We start from the raw sequence: 19,430 nt of genomic DNA on the forward strand, positions 1-19,430 counted from the left end.
TTCCTCCAGGTACCCACTTTATACAATGCTGGGTGGGCACCGGAGCAGCTTGAACAGATTGAAAAAGTCCCGGTTCTCCCCCGCCGGGAGAACTTGTCCAACAAATATTTTGAAAGTTACGAATTTTTGAAAATTTGAAATTTTCAGAAACTGTGTGGAGTATTTTGATGATTTAGGTATTGATGGAGAGGAGAAGGACAGTCCTAACAGGAAATGACTATATTACCACTCTTACCTACTCAGAAAGTAGAAAAAATCTTTAAATAAAGTAATATGTTGTGATAAAAAGACTCCACTTTAGGTAATTGTTTGATAGGGAGTCCCAGGTTTTACCACAATAAAAATTGTTACATAGCATAATCAATACATGTTCAACACAATATTAAAAAATCAGAAAGGTAATATTTTTCATAGTAAAAATATCACAGGTTTCAATATGGGGTGTATGAACCAATTTCCACTGACATACAGCTATATTTTTGACAAATGACCCTAAATCACACACAAATTACCAATATGAGTACACATAATATTATTAGAAATGTTGAATAATTGAGAGAAGCATTACTATGATGTTCATCCACTTTTAGTTCATATAAATTGTACTAAGACCAGAATTTTTGTCCAGAATGCATGTTGGTCAGGCCATACCGAATGTTCCAGCACTGGTTGCTTGACCACTTTTAAAATTTTCAATATTTTTGTTGTTTTCAACACATATGCAGGGTTAGTTCAAAGCAGACATTATTTTTCTAAAACTTGACTTTGTTTTAAAATGCTGGCCATTTTTTTTTTTGTTTCATGACATTGGTTTTTTTTTAGCTTTTGCAGACAGTTGCGATAATTATGATAGCTCAGCTAAGGAAAATGATGGAAAGCTGTGGTAAACATTATTTTCAGTAGATTTCAAGCATTATTTTTTGTTCTGTGCCTTTTTGCACCATCTCTAATGAAAATATATCCAATTTTGAACAAAAGTCAAAGTTTAGGATTATTTTTAGTAGGGAAGTAATATAATATAATAAGAGCTATATATATTTTTTTTTATTACATAAAACATATGCATCCAAGTTTTGGCAGAAATTATTTGAGCTCTGCTACTGGTTTCTTCTAGTTTAAGCTCATTGAAAATGCTCGATTTTAATTTTTTTTTAGGATTACGATTTGTTAGTATGTTGGTTGGTTGATTGATTTGGGTGTTTTAAGTCCACTTTATGCACAGTAAGGCTAATTGGGACTAGACCTACAGTTTAAAGTGGGATCCGAACCACTATGTGCCTCCACCGGGTATCAAGCCCAGGACCCCTTGATTACAAGGCGACGATGCTACCACTGAGCCATCGGGGAGGCCATGTTGGTATGTTTTAATAAATAGGTCAGTAAAATCAGTAATTTTAACCAGTTGAGTATAGCACTTAGTTTCCACTCCTGCGTTTCATCCCAGTTCCCAAAACTTTTTCAAGTTTATACACAACCTTACCTCAGAGTGGCAGATTAGGTGCAAGCTTAAGTTAACTATTTTAAGATCACTATATGATAGAATTGTAACACAATTTTTCCAGGTGAATTTTCTGGAAGTGCCCAACGGAGGTCATCTGGTGGATCATTTAAGGAGAAGAGAAAATCCATTGATGAAGGCTGACAGAAGGGTCATTTTTATGGGAGGAGGGGGGTGTAATAATTCACACACATTATGGATAGTGAAAAATCTAAGCAAATAAGATTGATTGCCTTAGGCAAAAATTGTCAGTAAAAGTGCTATTGAAGGAACAAATTCATAATCAAATGTGTCTATTCATGTATAAACCTTGCATATGACAGGTATATTTACATGTACAGCAGCTTTTAAAATGGTTTTCTGATCTAAATGAGAATTCTGAAATAATTTTGTCAGCTGCGACGAAAATATATTTTTTAAGAGTATGTGCACATAAGTGTTAAAAAGAAATGTTTTTTTAATAATTAGTTTATTGTAACTTTTTTTTTACCTTTTTTGCACATCATTTTGTATGCATTTCTCAAAACTAGATTAAAAGTGTTCAATATTTGCAAAATATTTTAAAGGGAGACTTTTAGCTTTCTAATGCCTGAGGGCACTCTCATTAAGTTTATTTGCAACAAGTTTTGTCTGTGATAGATATAGTCTTACGTCTAGTCATTTTGGCTTTAGCACATGCTAGTCCTTGTTTTATATTTTTTCCATAAATCACATGCATTTATTCAAAAGAAGACATTACATTATATCAAGTTAATAATTTTTATATAAAATTTACCACATGGCATGAAATGTGTAATTTTATGTATTTACTTAAAATAAATAAATGCTCACTTTTTTTAGATACTGTTATATTTTGCTTAACACAAGATTATGTTACAACAAACACAATGTTAAAATGCTTACTTCACACATTTGAAAGGATAACACACTACTATTTACAGTATTATGAACAGCAATTAATACCAGTGATATTCAAAATTGATATGTAATCCTTTGCAGAATTACTCACTGCTCTTTTACATCCTATACTAACATGGACTGAATTGTTAGATCATTTGATTCAATTCTTGTATTTTTCATTATGTACAGGAAAATGAATGAACAATTTACTTGGTAGTATTTATGGATCTCACTGTACTTCCCAGTTCAGATAAAGTTGCACACTTAATAGGGTTAAAGAGTGTGTTGGTTTATGTGAAGAGGGGTGTTGTTCTTTTCAGCACATATGTTTCTAATCTTTGGATGGAATTTTTGTACAAAGATTACTTTCAGATGATGACTGGAATAAATAATGGTAAAATAGAGTTGGAAGTGGTCGGGAAAAAAAAACCACTGCTTTTTTCATTGGGCGTTTTTCACAAAAGTGTCAAATCAATGAAAATACAAGAGTTGGCAGTATTTTTCCTGTTCCATGGTTTTTGTTTATCTCCCTACTGTAAAATAGACACTAATTTCTAAATATAAAATACAATTTACAATATAAAATTCATAGCTAGACAAACAGTGCTTTTTTTGAATGGGCAGTTCTTTCCGAGTGCTATCTTCATATTACGGAAGGCTTATTAGATATATCTATGTAGTATAAACATATTCACATAACTAGAGTAATTAACTCTGATAAACTTACTTTTCATTTTTCCACGTAAATTTCTTTTGCGATTGACTTCGCCACCCATCTGGTGGCTTTGTCAGGCGTGTACTGTCTTGCTGTGGGCGGCATGGTTCCTTCTTCTGCTTGTGCTCGTGGCAGCGCTAGTTGACGCAGTCCTTTCACTTTCTGCCATTCCCGTGCGGGCATAGTGCTTCCTTGTTTTACCGTGCAACGGGGTTTTGGTGCTGTAAGTGGCGGTTCCCGCTCTCGTCATCTACTTTCGTGGAACGACACAAGCTTTTTTGCGAACGCTTGAGGTCTGTGCTTGGTTTCTTGTCATGGGGAAGGAGCAGGTTGGCTGAGGGTGCATATTCCTGATAGCAAGAAGCCAGGTTTTATTGAGTGCTCTGGGGTCAGTGTTGAGGTCAGCGGGCATGGTCACTATTGCTTAAATTTCCTTTGAAAACTAAATCGATCTCGAAAGAAATTTACGTGGAAAAATGAAAAGTAAGTTTATCAGAGTTAATTACCTATCTCCGTGTAACTGCCAAACAGATATATTTGTTATACGAACATGTATCTTGTCAAGTAGAGAGAACATTCAGACCGAAGCAACACATGCCCCTTCAGTCTGTAAGCAAGCATCCACCAAGCATGCACAAAGACCAAGGCTACATGATGCGTGCCAATGAAGGAGCTTTCAGACTGAAGTCACAGATGACAAGCGACACAGTCTCCTTCAGTATAAAGCAAAACGTTCACTGTGCATGCAAGAACAACAGACCAAAGCTGCACGATGCATGCCATTCAAAAAACAATGTAGTCCGAGCAACATGCAAGTGACATGTTTAGCTCGTTGTCACATTTCGGATCAAAAGGTTGAATGAATTACTAAGGTTGTTGCTTCGGTGTGAAAGTTCCCTGAGAAAACGGTACATGACAAGTGACACTTGCAGCTTATGTTGCTTCGGTTCGAAAGGTTGCATTTACAGGGTGACTATAGGATCGTCATAAAATTCAAGTATAATTCCCGGTTTTCAAGGCAAACTTTACAAAAATTCAAGGATACAAGCAGATGTTTTCTCTGTTTCAGCCTCTCACCGCACACACAATTATATTAACAATATAAATGTTCTGTGCGATTCCAATGTAGGACAAACATATTATATATGTATATAATTTAAAGAGCGGAGTTTACATTTGCCATTTCGCATACTAAGACTGGAAATACATCTACAAACACAAGTCACAAATGTTAGGGATATTCTACGAAAAATTGTTCATTGTACAAGGATTTCAGATTTACCTAACGAAATATCTTATCTTGCAATAATATTTCTTATATGAGATAGATTGTTCTGAAAAGGACACTAGCAAATCAAAGGGATTGAGAGAATTCTGTTTTATTTTCCACGCAGCTTTCTTTTCTTACTCTTCCTCGATAAAAATAATAGCTAAAATGTAAAAAACTTGCCTCAGAACATTGATAAATATAAATAAATTCAATGGGATTTGGATTAATAAAAGTTTCAATTTTTCATGACTACGCAGAAAAATGCAAGCAGAATTTACGCATAATTCCTGAAATTCAAGGAATTCCCAGTGAGTAGCCACCCTGATTTACTTCTAAACGTTGTTTCCAAGAGCCACGTGTCGCTTCCATCTCAAAGCTCTGTTAAACAGGATATATATGCAAATTCACGTAATACATATACTTCTGCATGTGTGTTGTGAACAGGAAAGATTTTTAATTGTCCCGAAACATCGAATATTTTGATACTAACATTTGTTTCATATTTTATGACATCAACATTTAAATTGAGACACAAACATGTAAAAGCTTGTTTTAAGTCCATTTCATGGTCACATGTGTTCATCAGGACTACACGTTTAGTTTTAACCATAGCTAGAGTACTGCATTGCACCACTTTCGCTCCCTCAAACTCGATCAAATCTCCCACGCTCGAATATATAGAATGTCATATATCATTTCAATGTGACAATAATCGTACAAATATATGTGTAAAATTCGTGCTGGTACTTTCAGCCCATAATCATCTATTCATTTTCATATATTTCATATTTACTAAATTACATTTTAACATGGAGATGATGACTATGTTCACTTTAGTTTCAATTTTCACTGCGTCTTTCACTTCACGAAGCATATTTGAAGGCCCACTACCACAGACAAATTACGTTTATGTGTGTACTACTGTACTTCTAGCGTATACCGATCGTTTGCCTATTCGAGTGTTACTCGCTTGAGCGAAGAAACAATTGATTCCGTAAGCCATCTAGCACGAACTAGTAGACGATCGAGCAATAAAGCCTCGATGCAGCACTCTAACCGTAGCTTACTCGTGCTGTACAAGAAAGTTACATACCGGGGGACGGCTAACAGACCCACACTTTTTTATCACTAAAATTCAATAAACCATTTTATTATTGAATCACTGCTTCCTTTGCTGATTATATATGTGCAGTTATTTATTAATTATAATAATTACAAAAATTACTATCATTGATAAAAAATAATAACCAATTATTGCATGAGTGTGTGTCATATTTTTTCATTCACTAGAACTAAAAAAAATCCATATTTTTTTATTAATACTTTTTAGTTTGTAGAAGTGAGGTTGTTTATTAAATATAACAACATTTTTTCTGTTCGATGCATAGTTTCAATGCTACAGGCAGAGGGCAGCGGTGAACAACCTCCAGTCGGTCAGTCTCCCCCTCCCCCAAGCAAAATTGAGAAACTAGATAAATAACTGGTTTAGAAGTTTGATAAATGTAATCCACCCACCCCCATTTCCCAAAAACATTCCTGCCGCTATGCTTCCCTACTCGTTATTCTGGCTTGGCCACTGTCTACGAACCCTTGAAAAATAACTGTACCCTAAATATTTGTAACGACCCTGCGTGGTCGCCACATTTAACGATCCTGTGTGGTCGCCATATTATATTTTATTAAGAAGATTTGGATAAAGAATGTATGCTAAATGTCCCTGCGAGGCGTACGCTTTTAGTTTAAATGTGTTAACGGATCCACCTCTACGATAATTAGTTTCGCTTATTATTTGACCCTGCGTGGTCGCTGTATTCTGTAAACGCTAACGGATCCACCTATATGTTTATTAGTTTCGCTTATTATTACACCCTGCGTGGTTGCTGTATTCAGTAAATGTTATTAATTATTGTCATTTACACTGTTCAACTCGTTGTTTAGAATTGCAGAGTCCTGCGAGGCTCATTATTAATTGTATTGTCTGAATGCACACAGTTTTACTTTATATTAACGCGTGCATCTAGTGATTTTCCCACTAGTGTTTTCTTAATGTCACTTCTTGGAAGTTTCTCAGTACGAAGGTTGCTATATGTAAAAAAATGAGTTAGCAACGTGTACTTGTAGTTAAAATTTTCACCACCAATGCGCCGCCCCCGCGAGTATAAAGCCAGCGCAGCCAGGCCCGGAGCTCAGTTGGCTCCCTGATGTCAACAGGCAAACATCCAGGGTTAACTGGCCTCCCAGCCTGAGAACTAGAAGCCATCCCAGAAGGAAGGACGGAGAAAGAAGAAGAAGAGCCTAGCAGCAACCTACCTACCTGGTCAGCTCGCTTAGGCTGATAGGTGCCCAGGTTCTACCTGCCCGGCTTGTCTGGGAGCACCCGGACCTTCCTTTCTAACCTGCCGTCCCTGCATAGGAGACACCGGTTGGCTTGCCAATTACCAGCTAACGCTGGGGGTGTCGCGGCATCCTTTAATCCTTTACCCTGCGCCCGTTATTCGGGAGTACAGATTGGTTTCGGCCAATTCCCGGCTGTGGTTGGGGTACTACGCACAACCTACTCTCTTTTACAGGGCAACCCGTGACGTCAGCGGCGACCAAGGCCCTAAATAAAATTAGGTCCCCCTACTCCCCCTGGCGCCTCACAGCGAGGAATAAATTGGATGTTCCCTGCCCCCCCTTATCTCTTCGAGACCAAAGGTGGTACAGGTAAAAGAACGTGCGTGGTACAAGTAAATGCACGCGCGTAGTAAGGGTTTCAGGTAAAGACACGTGTGTAAGTGTGCAAACGGACACCCTTGTGTTGAGAATATAATAAACATATATAAATATATATATTAAGCTGGTATAGTCTTTCCTTACACCCAGCAAGCCCTGAGATAATTCTGAGTCCATGTTCTACGGCTGACAAAAAGTTAGTGCATATGGGTAGACTTTTGCCGTCCACCTAATTGCAAGGTTTAGTGTGTAAAATGCAGCCCGTGCCAGTACTCCTGCGCTGTGTTGTTAGTGTAGTGCGGAACACGTGGGGAGGACGTTGCATAAAGTTTTTGGCGCCCAACGTGGGGCCCGATTGTAAAGACTGAAACCAGCAAGCCAGTGGGGGCCTATTAGCTGCAAGGACTAGAAGGGGCTCGTAAGTGTCAGTGTTAGTGTTCGTCCAAAGAATTCACTAAGGAGAAGATATAGTGTTGGGGAAGAAACCATAGACGGTGTGCCAAAATGGAAAAGGACGTGTCAAGTATGAACTTAAGAAGCAGAGGGAGGAAAACCGTAGATGAAGAGACTGGGTTCGGATGCTGTGAGGATACCGGAGGAGAGATGGAGTATTTCAAGTGTTGCCAATGTCTCCAGAAGTTCCATTGGAGATGTGAGGGGCAAGAAGAGACCTCAGTGTCCACTGCAGAATCAAGATGCAAGACTTGCTCATCAGTACCCTTGATGGCTTCCGGGCAAGAACCAAGTGCTCCTAGTACGACCCCATCAGACCATTGGTTATTAGAATGGCTGATGAGAGATAAAGAGGAGAGGAAGAAAGAGAAAGCGGAAGAAGCCGAAAGGAGAACTAGAGAGGAGGAAGAGCGTAGACTTATGGAAGAGAAACAGAGAAAGAAAGATATGGCCCAATTAGAGAGAGTTAGAAAGAAAGAGGTAATGGAGCTAAGACAAGTAGTGGAGTCCATGGAGGAGAGAAGGCTTCATGAAAAAGCAGAAGAAGAAGCTAAAAGAAAACTCGAGACACAAGGACTTAGGACGCTAATAGAGTCTCTAGAAGAGAAAAGAGAAATGGATAAACGAGAAGCAGAAGAGAGGAGAGAAATGGAAAAACGAGAAGCTGAAGAGAAGAGAGAAAGAGAATTAGAAACTCTCCATGTCTTAGTTCAAGGTCAAGAAGAGACGAGACAGAAAGAAGCTGAAAGAAGCAGAACAGAGATGCGAACACTCTTCTCCCAACATAAGACAGACCAGTTAGAAAGTCTTAGGGAGGAATTAGATAAAATTAGAATCTCTTGTCAGCAGGAAGTAGTGAGAATAGTAGAGGAACAATTACAACCTTTAGCTGTCTGGCGTGGTGAAATGGAGCAAGAGCAGGAAGAAATGAAGAAAAATTTAGATGTCTGTCTACAATTAGTAGCGCAGTCTACGACGGAAATTGGAAGTGAAGAACCAGAGAGAGTTAAGCAGATAGAGGCATCGGTAGAAAGCATAAGTTCAGCAGTAAAGACTCTGAGTGAGCAGGCCGTAGTTATGGAGAAGGCGGTCCAAGAACACAAAGTAGCTGCAGAAACGATGGCTAAAGCAACCGGCGAAAAGGTGAACTCTCTTCGCGGAGAGACACAGAAACTGGAAGTATCTCTTCAGCAAGAAATTCATGAGCAGACTGGGTCTGTAGTCATAAGAGTAGGCGAACTGCAAGATTGAACGGTTACAGATACAACCGGGGGTCCATTCTGATGTTCTTCCAGATTCCATTGAACGAGATAGAAATTTGAATCCTGAAGCAGCTTCTTATGAACCTCCTAGAGTGGTGCAGAATCCTTTCTATCTGGGAACCCTTCAATCAGATAAGCGTAAGCGGCCTAGAGAAGCAGATAGTTTCGACGGGACATCTCCTCGGCAAAGAACCGGATTTACAGGGTAGCTACGATTTTTTGATTATGAAATTCCCTGACTTTTCCAGGTTTTCCAGACCAGAAATATTTTTTTTCCAGACATGTTTGTCGTCATGATTTTTGCTTTTGAACCTCATGTTTTTCAATGAAATATGCAGGCACGTTAATTATTATGAATATGAATATACACAGTTATTAGCTGAAAATTTACCAAGTGATTAATATAATGCTATTCAATGAAAAAATAAATAACTATTTTCCCTCCCCATTTTCACTAAGTCATTACAATTAAGGTGGTGTACAAAAATCAATAAAAAAATGTGCCATATATCAAAGCTTTACAATGTAACCTGTATACAACCTCAATTAGCCTATATCAATACAAATGAGAAACAACAGAAAATTAGGTCATGTACCTTTAGAAAATATGCAATAAGTTTAATGATTATATTTTTTAATTTATTGAAAATAGTACATATTACGGAAATTCAGAACTTGAATGGGGCCGGTGACCAACCATACACCTAAAAAAAATATATACGCGGGCCATGCTTTGGAATCAAATATCTCCATTATTTGAGTTTTCCACATGCTGGAACCAATTTTATACCACGTTTGTTACAACCTGCCCCGGTTCCCGCGCTAGTTGCTCCCTGGCTTTTCTCGGTGCTGGGGAAAGTCAAAGCCAGGCAGCCAATTAAAATACGCAACGTCGCAACAGCGTCTACGTAAGCGCCTCTCTTCTGGCTTCCATTCGCTCCTCGCTGCCCAGCAGACGATTTTTTCCTCGTTTCTCATTGGCACAGAAACTGTCGAGCGCTCCCTAGCGCGGGAAAGGGGACAAGTTGTAACAAACATGGTTTATATTATGGAAAACATCAAAATCTGTCTTTTAAAAGGTAACAGTTCCGAATGTTTTATGATTTTTTTTCAAATTTTCCTAGCAGGAAGACTAATTATCATAGAATTTTGGCAATCATTGTGACACGAAATTTGAACCTTCCTTAAAATAATGAGCACTATTTGGATTTGAAAAAAAACCTTCAAAATAACCTTACTCAATCATACACGCTTTCCACGGACAAGGTATTCTCCGGTTGACAAGCGACAGTAAGTATCGTAAACTAGTGGGAATGAATGTAGAAATAAATCGGAACCTTAGTAGAGTGCATTCAGGGTCTTTATTTTTATTCTAAGACAACCAAACCTGACATTCCTAACCTAACCACAAAAGCATATATTCACAAAATCTTAAGTAATCGCTAAAACTCTGCAGTATGTGTTAACAGACATAAATCGAAATCGAACCATGTAAAAGTTGCATTTGTAGATTGACGACATCGTAATAAAACAAAAGGAACTTGGGCTTCACCACTTTTCAGCATAATTTCATTCTACACGCAAACAATACGTAAAATTACTATCGGCATGAAACCAACATTCCTAACCTAACAATGATATGTGACCAGCGTACGTTTAATTCCTCTATTTCACACCAGTTTTTAAAAAATAAATTCGTTCTACATGCACAAAACACGTGCATATTCGAATAATGACGTCACTGATACTGCATAAAATCACTAATTTCTTGGGTGTAACACATCTCTGCAATGTAAAAACTACGACAACGAGCAAATGAACTAGTTGATCAGGTTGCTTCTGAACGGGTCGCAAACGAAGGACTCAAATTCACAGAACGGGTTCACGGGGGGAACGAAGTAGTGAGTCCCTTTGTTTTTACTCGGCGTCTGCACCTGTCCAGTGTGACATCAACTACAGCCAGTTACGTGAAATTCTGCTCTTCAAGCTTTATTGCAGATCCAAAACTAATGAACTGTCTGAACACCAACCTGCTCTGCTTCACGTATCAAAAGAGAACGGTTCCGAACGGGTGTGTTCTTGAAGAAAGAAAATTTCCTCACCACACACGAAGATAAAGCAACATTTTTTCCGCAAGAAATTCTGAGGATGGCTGGTGCGTAGGTTTCGTCTTGAGTAGCTTGTTCTCTAAGGAAAAATCTCACGCCTCTCCAAATTCCAGTCTTTGAACAGGTTCACAAGAACGAGTCGCAAAATGAACGGATCCAAGAACCTAGATTCGAGAGTGAATAAAATAGAATTGAAATGCGAAGGAACCATAATTTTGTACGTAACAGACTAGAAGTCATAATGATGAGAGGAACAAGTTTCTGAACTGAATCTTTTGGGGGGACTGGAATCGCAAGAACCGAATTCGGAAGTGGAAATGAATCATTCGTTCATTTTGTAACTGGTTCTCCTGAAACTCCAAAATGCGCATAAATTCCAGAAAATATGCAAAATTCCCTGACTTTTCCCTGTTTTCCAGGTTTTCCAGTCGCGTAGCAACCCTGATTTAAGATGCCTAGAATGGCTGACATCGCACACATCCCCAAGTTCAAGGGTGACATCGAAGCTCAGTCAGCAGAGAAATATCTTCGTGAGCTCAATGTAAGCTTCGAGCTCATGCAAGTACCTGACAATTACAGACTCGAATTGCTACCTAGAGTATTCACAGGTAAAGCTGAACATTGGCTGGCAGGTAACATAGACAGTTTTGTTAGCTATGCTGATTTCTGCATAAAGTTTAAAGAAGAGTTTGCCTCCGAGAAGGCTAAGCAGAGACAATTAACGGCAGTAAGAAATAGAAGATATTCCCGTCCGGTACATGAAAATATGGAGAGCTTCGCTTGGAGCATTTACTCCGCCTATAGGAATTTAAGCGACAACTTCAGCGAGAGTGAGGTGCTGAATTTGATTATAGGTCAGTTACCTTATAGAACCCGAAATCTCTGCCTTGCGCACGCTCCCAGATCAGTTGACGAATTGACCAGCTTCCTCAAGGACTTTGAAATATATGATGACCCCGACTTCTGGAGAAATAAAGAGGACTTCAAAGGTAAAGAACTTCCCAATAAGAATTTCAAAGTGCGAAGCATTGAGACTAGGAGTAACACTAGACCAGAAAACCAGAGAACTCGAAATTTTAATAGGGGTGGAGGTAACAGAGGACAGAACCGAAACCAGGATGGCCGATGGGAACCTTATCGACCAAATCTAGGGCCAGATCGTAGATTTCCCGATAGGAGGAGAAACAATCGAGAATGCAGTGATCCTAATTCACCTAGGCGACCTTCACCTAGAGACACGGGACCAAGTGGAAGGCAGTCACCCTCCAGAGAAGTTATGACCTCTGAGCAGGAGGAAGCCCTAGAAACAACCCGAGACTTCCTGCGTAATCAAAGGTCTCAATCCTGCCAAACAAACTAGATCCTTGTCTAGGTGCTTCGTTCCCATTTAGGCAAGGGGCCTCTGAGGAGCGACCTGATACAGCTATCCAAGAACTGAAGGTTAACTTTCAACTATCTGAAACAGAAGAAATAAAATTACAGAGTGAACTGAAATCCGCAAGGGAATCAAGGACTAGATACAAATCACCAGCAGTGGCGGCAAAGTTAATAGATATACCAGTGACTTGTGTAATAGATACTGGGAGCGAATGCTCTATTTTGAGTTATGAAATTTGGACAAAATTAAAGGAACAAATACCAGGTATTCAAGTACAGAAGGTTCCAGAGATAAGATTGGTGGATTTTTCAGGAAGCCATAGGAAGCGTGTCTTTGGCAGCAGACGTGTGGAACTGGAGATTGAAGGTATGGTTTTCAGTACTGAAGTTTTTATATTGAGAGGTTTTGGTACAGATCTTCTTTTGGGCATGCCATTCTTAAAGCAGCACGAGGCCGAGATAAATTTCAGAAGAGACTCGGTAAAATTGTATTTTGGAAAAACTCCAGATCAAGATGTAGGGAATCCACTGGATGTTGAAATTGTGCGGTACATCCAAAAGGTCCAAGAAAGAGACGAAGTGTGGATGTATAAACCGGCAAACCTCAAAGAGAAGGTCGAAACTATAGACATTCTGAATGATTCCCAGAAACAGGAGTTGCTGCAAGTGCTGAATCGATATATACCTGTGTTCTCAGAGAAGCCCGGTACCATGGAAAGTGCAGAATGTGAGATCCTTTTAAAAAGTACCGAACCAGTTCATCGCCCGCCATATCCAGTGCCGCTTTCGAAAAGGGCCGCTCTAGAAAAGGAACTTAGCCTGTGGAAAAGCTGGAACATTATTCAACCATCGGTATCACCCTATCTAAATCCATTACTAGTACTAGACAAACCCGATGGTAGTGTAAGACCATGCCTGGATTTTCGACAATTAAATGCTATTATGATAGTTCCTAAAAGCTCAGTGCCACCTATTGATGAGTCATTGCAGAGATTTAAACAAGCCCAGTATTTTTCAAGTTTAGATCTAGCTTCAGGCTATTTACAGATTCCTTTGAAACCAGAATGCCGAAAATACACTGCTTTTTCGTACAAAGGTCGCCAGTACGAATTTTTGAAGATGCCTTACGGCTTATCTAATGCTGTGTCTACCTTTGTGTCGGTTATGCATACAGTTTTTGGACCTGAAACTGAAAGTTATCTGACTGTGTACATAGACGATCTTCTGATCTTCGATGCGGATTTCGACAGCCATATCCAACATATAGAAGAGGTGCTCCACAGATTAGAAGAGGTTGGACTTAAGGTGAAACTTCGAAAATGTAACTTTGCAAAAGGTGAATTGGTTTATTTAGGCCATTTAATTTCGGGAGATAAGATTAAAATAGACCCGAAAAAGAACGAAGCCATCCTGAACTTTCCACAACCTAAAACTAAGAAAGATGTCAGGAAATTTTTGGGACTCGCAAATTGGAGACGGAAATTCATAAAAGATTTTTCGGTTAAGACAGAACCATTGCTGAAGTTACTCTCTAAAACCGCTAGATGGAATTGGGGTTCAATGCAGCAATCCACCTTCTACCAGCTTAAACAAGAACTGGTAACCGCTCCTGCCCTCGCTCAACCTGATTTAGACCAGGAGTTCTGCATACAATGTGACGCTTCGACCAAAGGCTTAGGATGTGTCTTATTTCAGGAGCAGAACGGAGAGAAAGCTGTAATCCAGTATGCTAGCAGGAAGTTAAAGAACAATGAAGTACACTACTCCATTCACGAATTGGAATGCCTGGCCATACTTTTTGGAGTAAGCAAGTTTGAGATTTATCTTCGCGGGAGACATTTCAAAATCTACACTGATCACAGAGGGTTAGTTTGGCTCCAAAATTCCAGGAACTGGAACTGTCGACTCACCAGATGGTCCCTGAAACTACAATCTTTCTCTTTTGAAATTATTTATATACAAGGAAAAGAAAACACGGTTCCCGATATACTCAGCCGTTATCCAGCCGAAGAGAGCATGAAGGATGAGGACACCAAATTTTTCCATGTGAACTACGTTTGGCAAGAAAGGGGAGAAGTGGAGGATGTAGAGAATTGGATCCAGGCCCAAGAAAAGGATGATTTCTGCAAGTCGGTTTTAAAGGTTCTGAGGCAAGAGGAAGTTAATGACTCCCCAGTTGAATCCAGGATGAAAAGATTGTATCAAGTGTATGGAAACCTCTTATTTAGGAAAACATCTGGAGATGAAGTCTCCTGGAAATTGTGTGTCCCCGAGAATCTGAAAGAGAGGGTCCTAAAGGAGAACCACGACGAGCTAGGTCACTTCGGCATGGCTAAAACCCTTAAGAGAATTAAGAGTAGATATTTTTGGCCTAAATTGAAGATGGATATAACCAAACATGTTAGGGATTGTCTCACCTGCGCTAAAACAAAAATGGACAAATTAGATATTTTGAAGGATAAGCTACACATTAATCAGAAAAGTCCTCATGAACTTTTATCGGTTGACCTAATCGGAAAGTTGCCTATGTCTCATGGGTACCAGTATATTTTAACCATGGTAGATGTAGGGACCAAATTTGTCTCCACTTACCCTCTGAGACGAGGAACGGCCAGGGAAATCCTTAATGTAATGGAAAGAGGATATTTCTCCCATTTTCCAAAGGTGAGAGCAATTCTATCTGATAGAGGAACACAGTTTACTTCTGGATTGTGGAAGGAGTATTTAGATAAGAAAGGGATTAAGTATTACTTCACCACCACTTATCACCCCAGCAGTAATACCATCGAACGAATGAACCAAGAAATAGTGCGGTTACTCAGATTGTTCTGTCATCGTGAGCACCAGTCTTGGTCAAAGTATCTAACCGAAATTTCATGGCTCCTAAACAACTCTGTTTCAGACATTACAGGATACGCACCTTCAGAGTTATTCTTTAACAGGCCTTTGCCTAATGAAGTTCTGGACCACTTCAACTGGCCCATCGACGAAGCCGATTCCCAAATAGAGAACTGGGATCAAAAGTTATTCATGGCAAGAACTAGGGAACGCTCCAAAAGTGAGAAAAGAAAGTTTAAAGTAAAAGGAAACGCATTCCAGTTGCAAGAGGGTGACTTGGTTCTTGTCAGGAACCATAAGCTGAGTTCCAGAAAGAATAAAACAATCGCCAAGCTATTTGAGGTGTTTATTGGCCCCTATGTCGCCACGGAAGTTCGAAGCAACACTGCCCAGCTGTTGAACCCGACGACCAAGAACCCAGTCGACCGAGTCAACTTCGACAACCTTCGACTCTACAGATGTTCTCCGGAGCGAAGAAGAGAAGTAGTAGGGGAAGAAGAGGCCCAAGTGACTGAAGCGTAGAAGAGACAGAGACTCTTACCAGTTTGTTAATATTTCCAGAAAAATTTTCCACAAATTGTACGTTTTAAATTTCTACAAAATTTTTGCCTGAGGAAGGGGCGTATGTAACGACCCTGCGTGGTCGCCACATTTAACGATCCTGTGTGTTCGCCATATTATATTTTATTAAGAAGATTTGGATAAAGAATGTATGCTAAATGTCCCTGCGAGGCGTACGTTTTTAGTTTAAATGTGTTAACGGATCCACCTCTACGATAATTAGTTTCGCTTATTATTTGACCCTGCGTGGTCGCTGTATTCTGTAAACGCTAACGGATCCACCTATATGTTTATTAGTTTCGCTTATTATTAGACCCTGCGTGGTTGCTGTATTCAGTAAATGTTATTAATTATTGTCATTTACACTGTTCAACTCGTTGTTTAGAATTGCAGAGTCCTGCGAGGCTCATTATTAATTGTATTGTCTGAATGCACACAGTTTTACTTTATATTAACGCGTGCATCTAGTGATTTTCCCACTAGTGTTTTCTTAATGTTACTTCTTGGAAGTTTCTCAGTACGAAGGTTGCTATATGTAAAAAAATGAGTTAGCAACGCGTACCTGTAGTTAAAATTTTCACCACCAATGCGCCGCCCCCGCGAGTATAAAGCCAGCGCAGCCAGGCCCGGAGCTCAGTTGGCTCCCTGATGTCAACAGGCAAACATCCAGGGTTAACTGGCCTCCCAGCCTGAGAACTAGAAGCCATCCCAGAAGGAAGGACGGAGAAAGAAGAAGAAGAGCCTAGCAGCAACCTACCTACCTGGTCCGCTCGCTTAGGCTGATAGGTGCCCAGGTTCTACCTGCCCGGCTTGTCTGGGAGCACCCGGACCTTCCTTTCTAACCTGCCGTCCCTGCATAGGAGACACCGGTTGGCTTGCCAATTCCCAGCTAACGCCGGGGGTGTCGCGGCATCCTTTAATCCTTTACCCTGCGCCCGTTATTCGGGAGTACAGATTGGTTTCGGCCAATTCCCGGCTGTGGTTGGGGTACTACGCACAACCTACTCTCTTTTACAGGGCAACCCGTGACGTCAGCGGCGACCAAGGCCCTAAATAAAATTAGGTCCCCCTACTCCCCCTGGCGCCTCACAGCGAGGAATAAATTGGATGTTCCCTGCCCCCCCCTTATCTCTTCGAGACCAAAGGTGGTACAGGTAAAAGAACGTGCGTGGTACAGGTAAAAGCACGTGTGTGGTACAAGTAAATGCACGCGCGTAGTAAGGGTTTCAGGTAAAGACACGTGTGTAAGTGTGCAAACGGACACCCTTGTGTTGAGAATATAATAAACATATATAAATATATATATTAAGCTGGTATAGTCTTTCCTTACACCCAGCAAGCCCTGAGATAATTCTGAGTCCATGTTCTACGGCTGACAAAAAGTTAGTGCATATGGGTAGACTTTTGCCGTCCACCTAATTGCAAGGTTTAGTGTGTAAAACGCAGCCCGTGCCAGTACTCCTGCACTGTGTTGTTAGTGTAGTGCGGAACACGTGGGAAGGACGTTGCATATTCTTATTTATGATGTTAATAAGAATTTCCCACGCTCAAGTCCTAAGAAACCAGGATAAAGTAATCTCTTTCAAATTGAAATACACCACCAATAAGTGGCTTTCGTACAGATTTCTGAAAAGAATTCCACCTGCTGTGTATTGAACGTTCTTTCCATAATTTCCATCGTGCTTCAATGTGAGTAAAGAGAAGTTCAGACCTACAGAATTGTGAGGTAATGGTGAAACTGAACAGTGGCAAATATAAACCCTGTAGTGTTTTGTTTATTTTGTACTGTTTGCTGTTGCTAAGTACTGTCAAGCGCAACAGGATGCATGCACAGACCAGCATGTGTTTTAATACAGACAAATTTAAGAATGGCGATACCGACATATCAAAGTCAATAAAACCATATTGACATCGATACAGTATCGACGCTTGGATATTTTAAAAATATAGACTCAAAATATCGCACAGCCCTATCAGGGAGATACTAATCTATTCCCATTCCATGAAGTTCTGACACATAAAAATGCATTCAACTTCAATATATTGTCTATTTTACCATGGTATGGTATCTTTCAAAACACCGAGCAAGATGTAGTCTGGGATTTTTCTAGCAAGTGGTCGCTGTTGGCCAGGCAAATTTCTGTTACTACAAACAGCACAGTCCTAATTTCTCACAATTAAACCAAATTGATAATAGAACAATAATCCAAACATTACATATTTAAACAGCTGGTGGCTATTTCAAATGCTGCCAAATATGAATTTAGTTTTGCTGAGTGTCTTGGAAGTTGCACATAGTCCAACAAACAAGCTTTAGAGATGGATGAGGTCCAATCTACGAGTGGAAAGTGTTAATGTTGATCACCAGTTTTAAAGTTTATTCCCCCCTTGATATCTAAAAATAACACGTTACTCCCAATTCATTCATGTAATAATAAATCGTCTTTAAGGGGAAAATAAATAAGTGATCATTTTCTCCCACTAGTCTACATCTCATAATAAAACTATAAATCTTAAGAGGAAATACCTAAATAAAAAAAAGAACCAAAAGAAATGCAAAAGTACATTTCGAATTAAATATGATCATTTTTCATGTCTATGAAGAAAATGCATGTGTATTTCCTGCAATTCAAGTAATTCTCAGCAAGTAGGCACCCTGTGAATGTTTCTGTGCACTGTGACACACCGACACAGTGAAAGGCACCAGTCAATAAAGTGGTCAGGCTTTACCGTTCTGATGTTCTATTTCTCAATGATGTGAAACATGCAGTTCACACCAGAGCAAAAACTTTTACAACAGGGTTGTCTTCAAAGTGATACAGCAAGTGCCTTAATGTCAGTGGGGACTACATTAAAAGAGAAGCCAGTCTTTATATTCTTGTCCATAAATGAACATTCCTTCTAACACAACCTTGAAACTTATTTTCGGACTAGCCCTCGTAGTAATTAAAACTTAGGGCTGAGTCAACACCAATGCAAGCTGATACGTTCCCAGAGATGGGTAGTCTACTGAGTACTCAAAATCACAATGTGTAATATATTTTACTTGTGGCGGTAGTGAAAAATATCCACAAATACACTTTTCGAGTCTTTGCACACTTACAGGAACTTTTGGACACCAGAAGAGAATCTGTCATTCAACAGCCTGGATTTCTTGATAACTGCTTGTTTCTGAGCTTCATCAAACCTGTTTACTTGTAGGTCTACGTCTCTATCAAATGGTCGCCTTTCCGTTGGTTTACTAGCTTCCTCTTTCTGGAAAATATCAAAATAATTGACAATTAGGAAACGTAAGAGAAATTGACCATACCATTTACGAGAGGATTACGGTTAGGATGAAATTAGCTTAAAATGAACTAATACAGTAGCACTTCTATTATATAAAGGTCAGTCAGTCGTATATCTCAACGTCGCGAATCCTCCGACGCGACTGAGATAAACTGTTCCCCATGCACTGCTGTCATTCGATGGTGTCTTGCATACTAACGCCTTCCGCTACCAGGAAACGCACGACTGCTCGCTGCTCTTCCTTACTGGCCTCCATGATATGCCGGACGGCAAGTCCCTGCACGTCTTCACTTCACACGGCTCACACTCGCACTGCTTTACACAAGCCTGCAACACAACTGCGGCAGGAATCCCCTTCCACTGGCAGGAGTTTCATGGAGCCACAGCAATCTACAGGTCGAGATATACGAGGTGGCCGTTTTCCACTGACTGACCTGACCCTTAT

General features: G+C 39.8%; 2 protein-coding genes across 3 annotated transcripts in view; one reads left to right on the plus strand and one right to left on the minus strand.

Annotated features, from left to right (window-relative positions):
• LOC145993957 (coiled-coil domain-containing protein 39-like) overlaps positions 1 to 2,337 on the plus strand; it is a 72,229-nt gene extending 69,892 nt beyond the window's left edge. For both annotated transcript variants that reach the window (XM_083129952.1, XM_083129951.1), the window contains exon 18: positions 1,563 to 2,337. In XM_083129952.1, coding sequence (XP_082986078.1) covers positions 1,563 to 1,642 — 80 coding nt within the window. In that variant the 3' untranslated portion in view covers positions 1,643 to 2,337. The remainder of the gene's footprint in view (positions 1 to 1,562) is intronic.
• The window catches only part of LOC145993958 (uncharacterized), a 60,789-nt gene continuing 43,596 nt past the window's right edge, over positions 2,238 to 19,430 (minus strand). Inside the window, exon 5 of the mRNA XM_083129953.1 lies at positions 2,238 to 18,952. Within this exon, the coding sequence (XP_082986079.1) occupies positions 18,797 to 18,952 (156 nt within the window). The 3' untranslated portion in view covers positions 2,238 to 18,796. The remainder of the gene's footprint in view (positions 18,953 to 19,430) is intronic.

Source organism: Lepisma saccharinum, chromosome 10 (assembly GCF_977018435.1).
Source record: "Lepisma saccharinum chromosome 10, izLepSacc3.1, whole genome shotgun sequence".
In the NCBI taxonomy this organism is placed as follows: Eukaryota; Metazoa; Arthropoda; class Insecta; order Zygentoma; family Lepismatidae; genus Lepisma; species Lepisma saccharinum.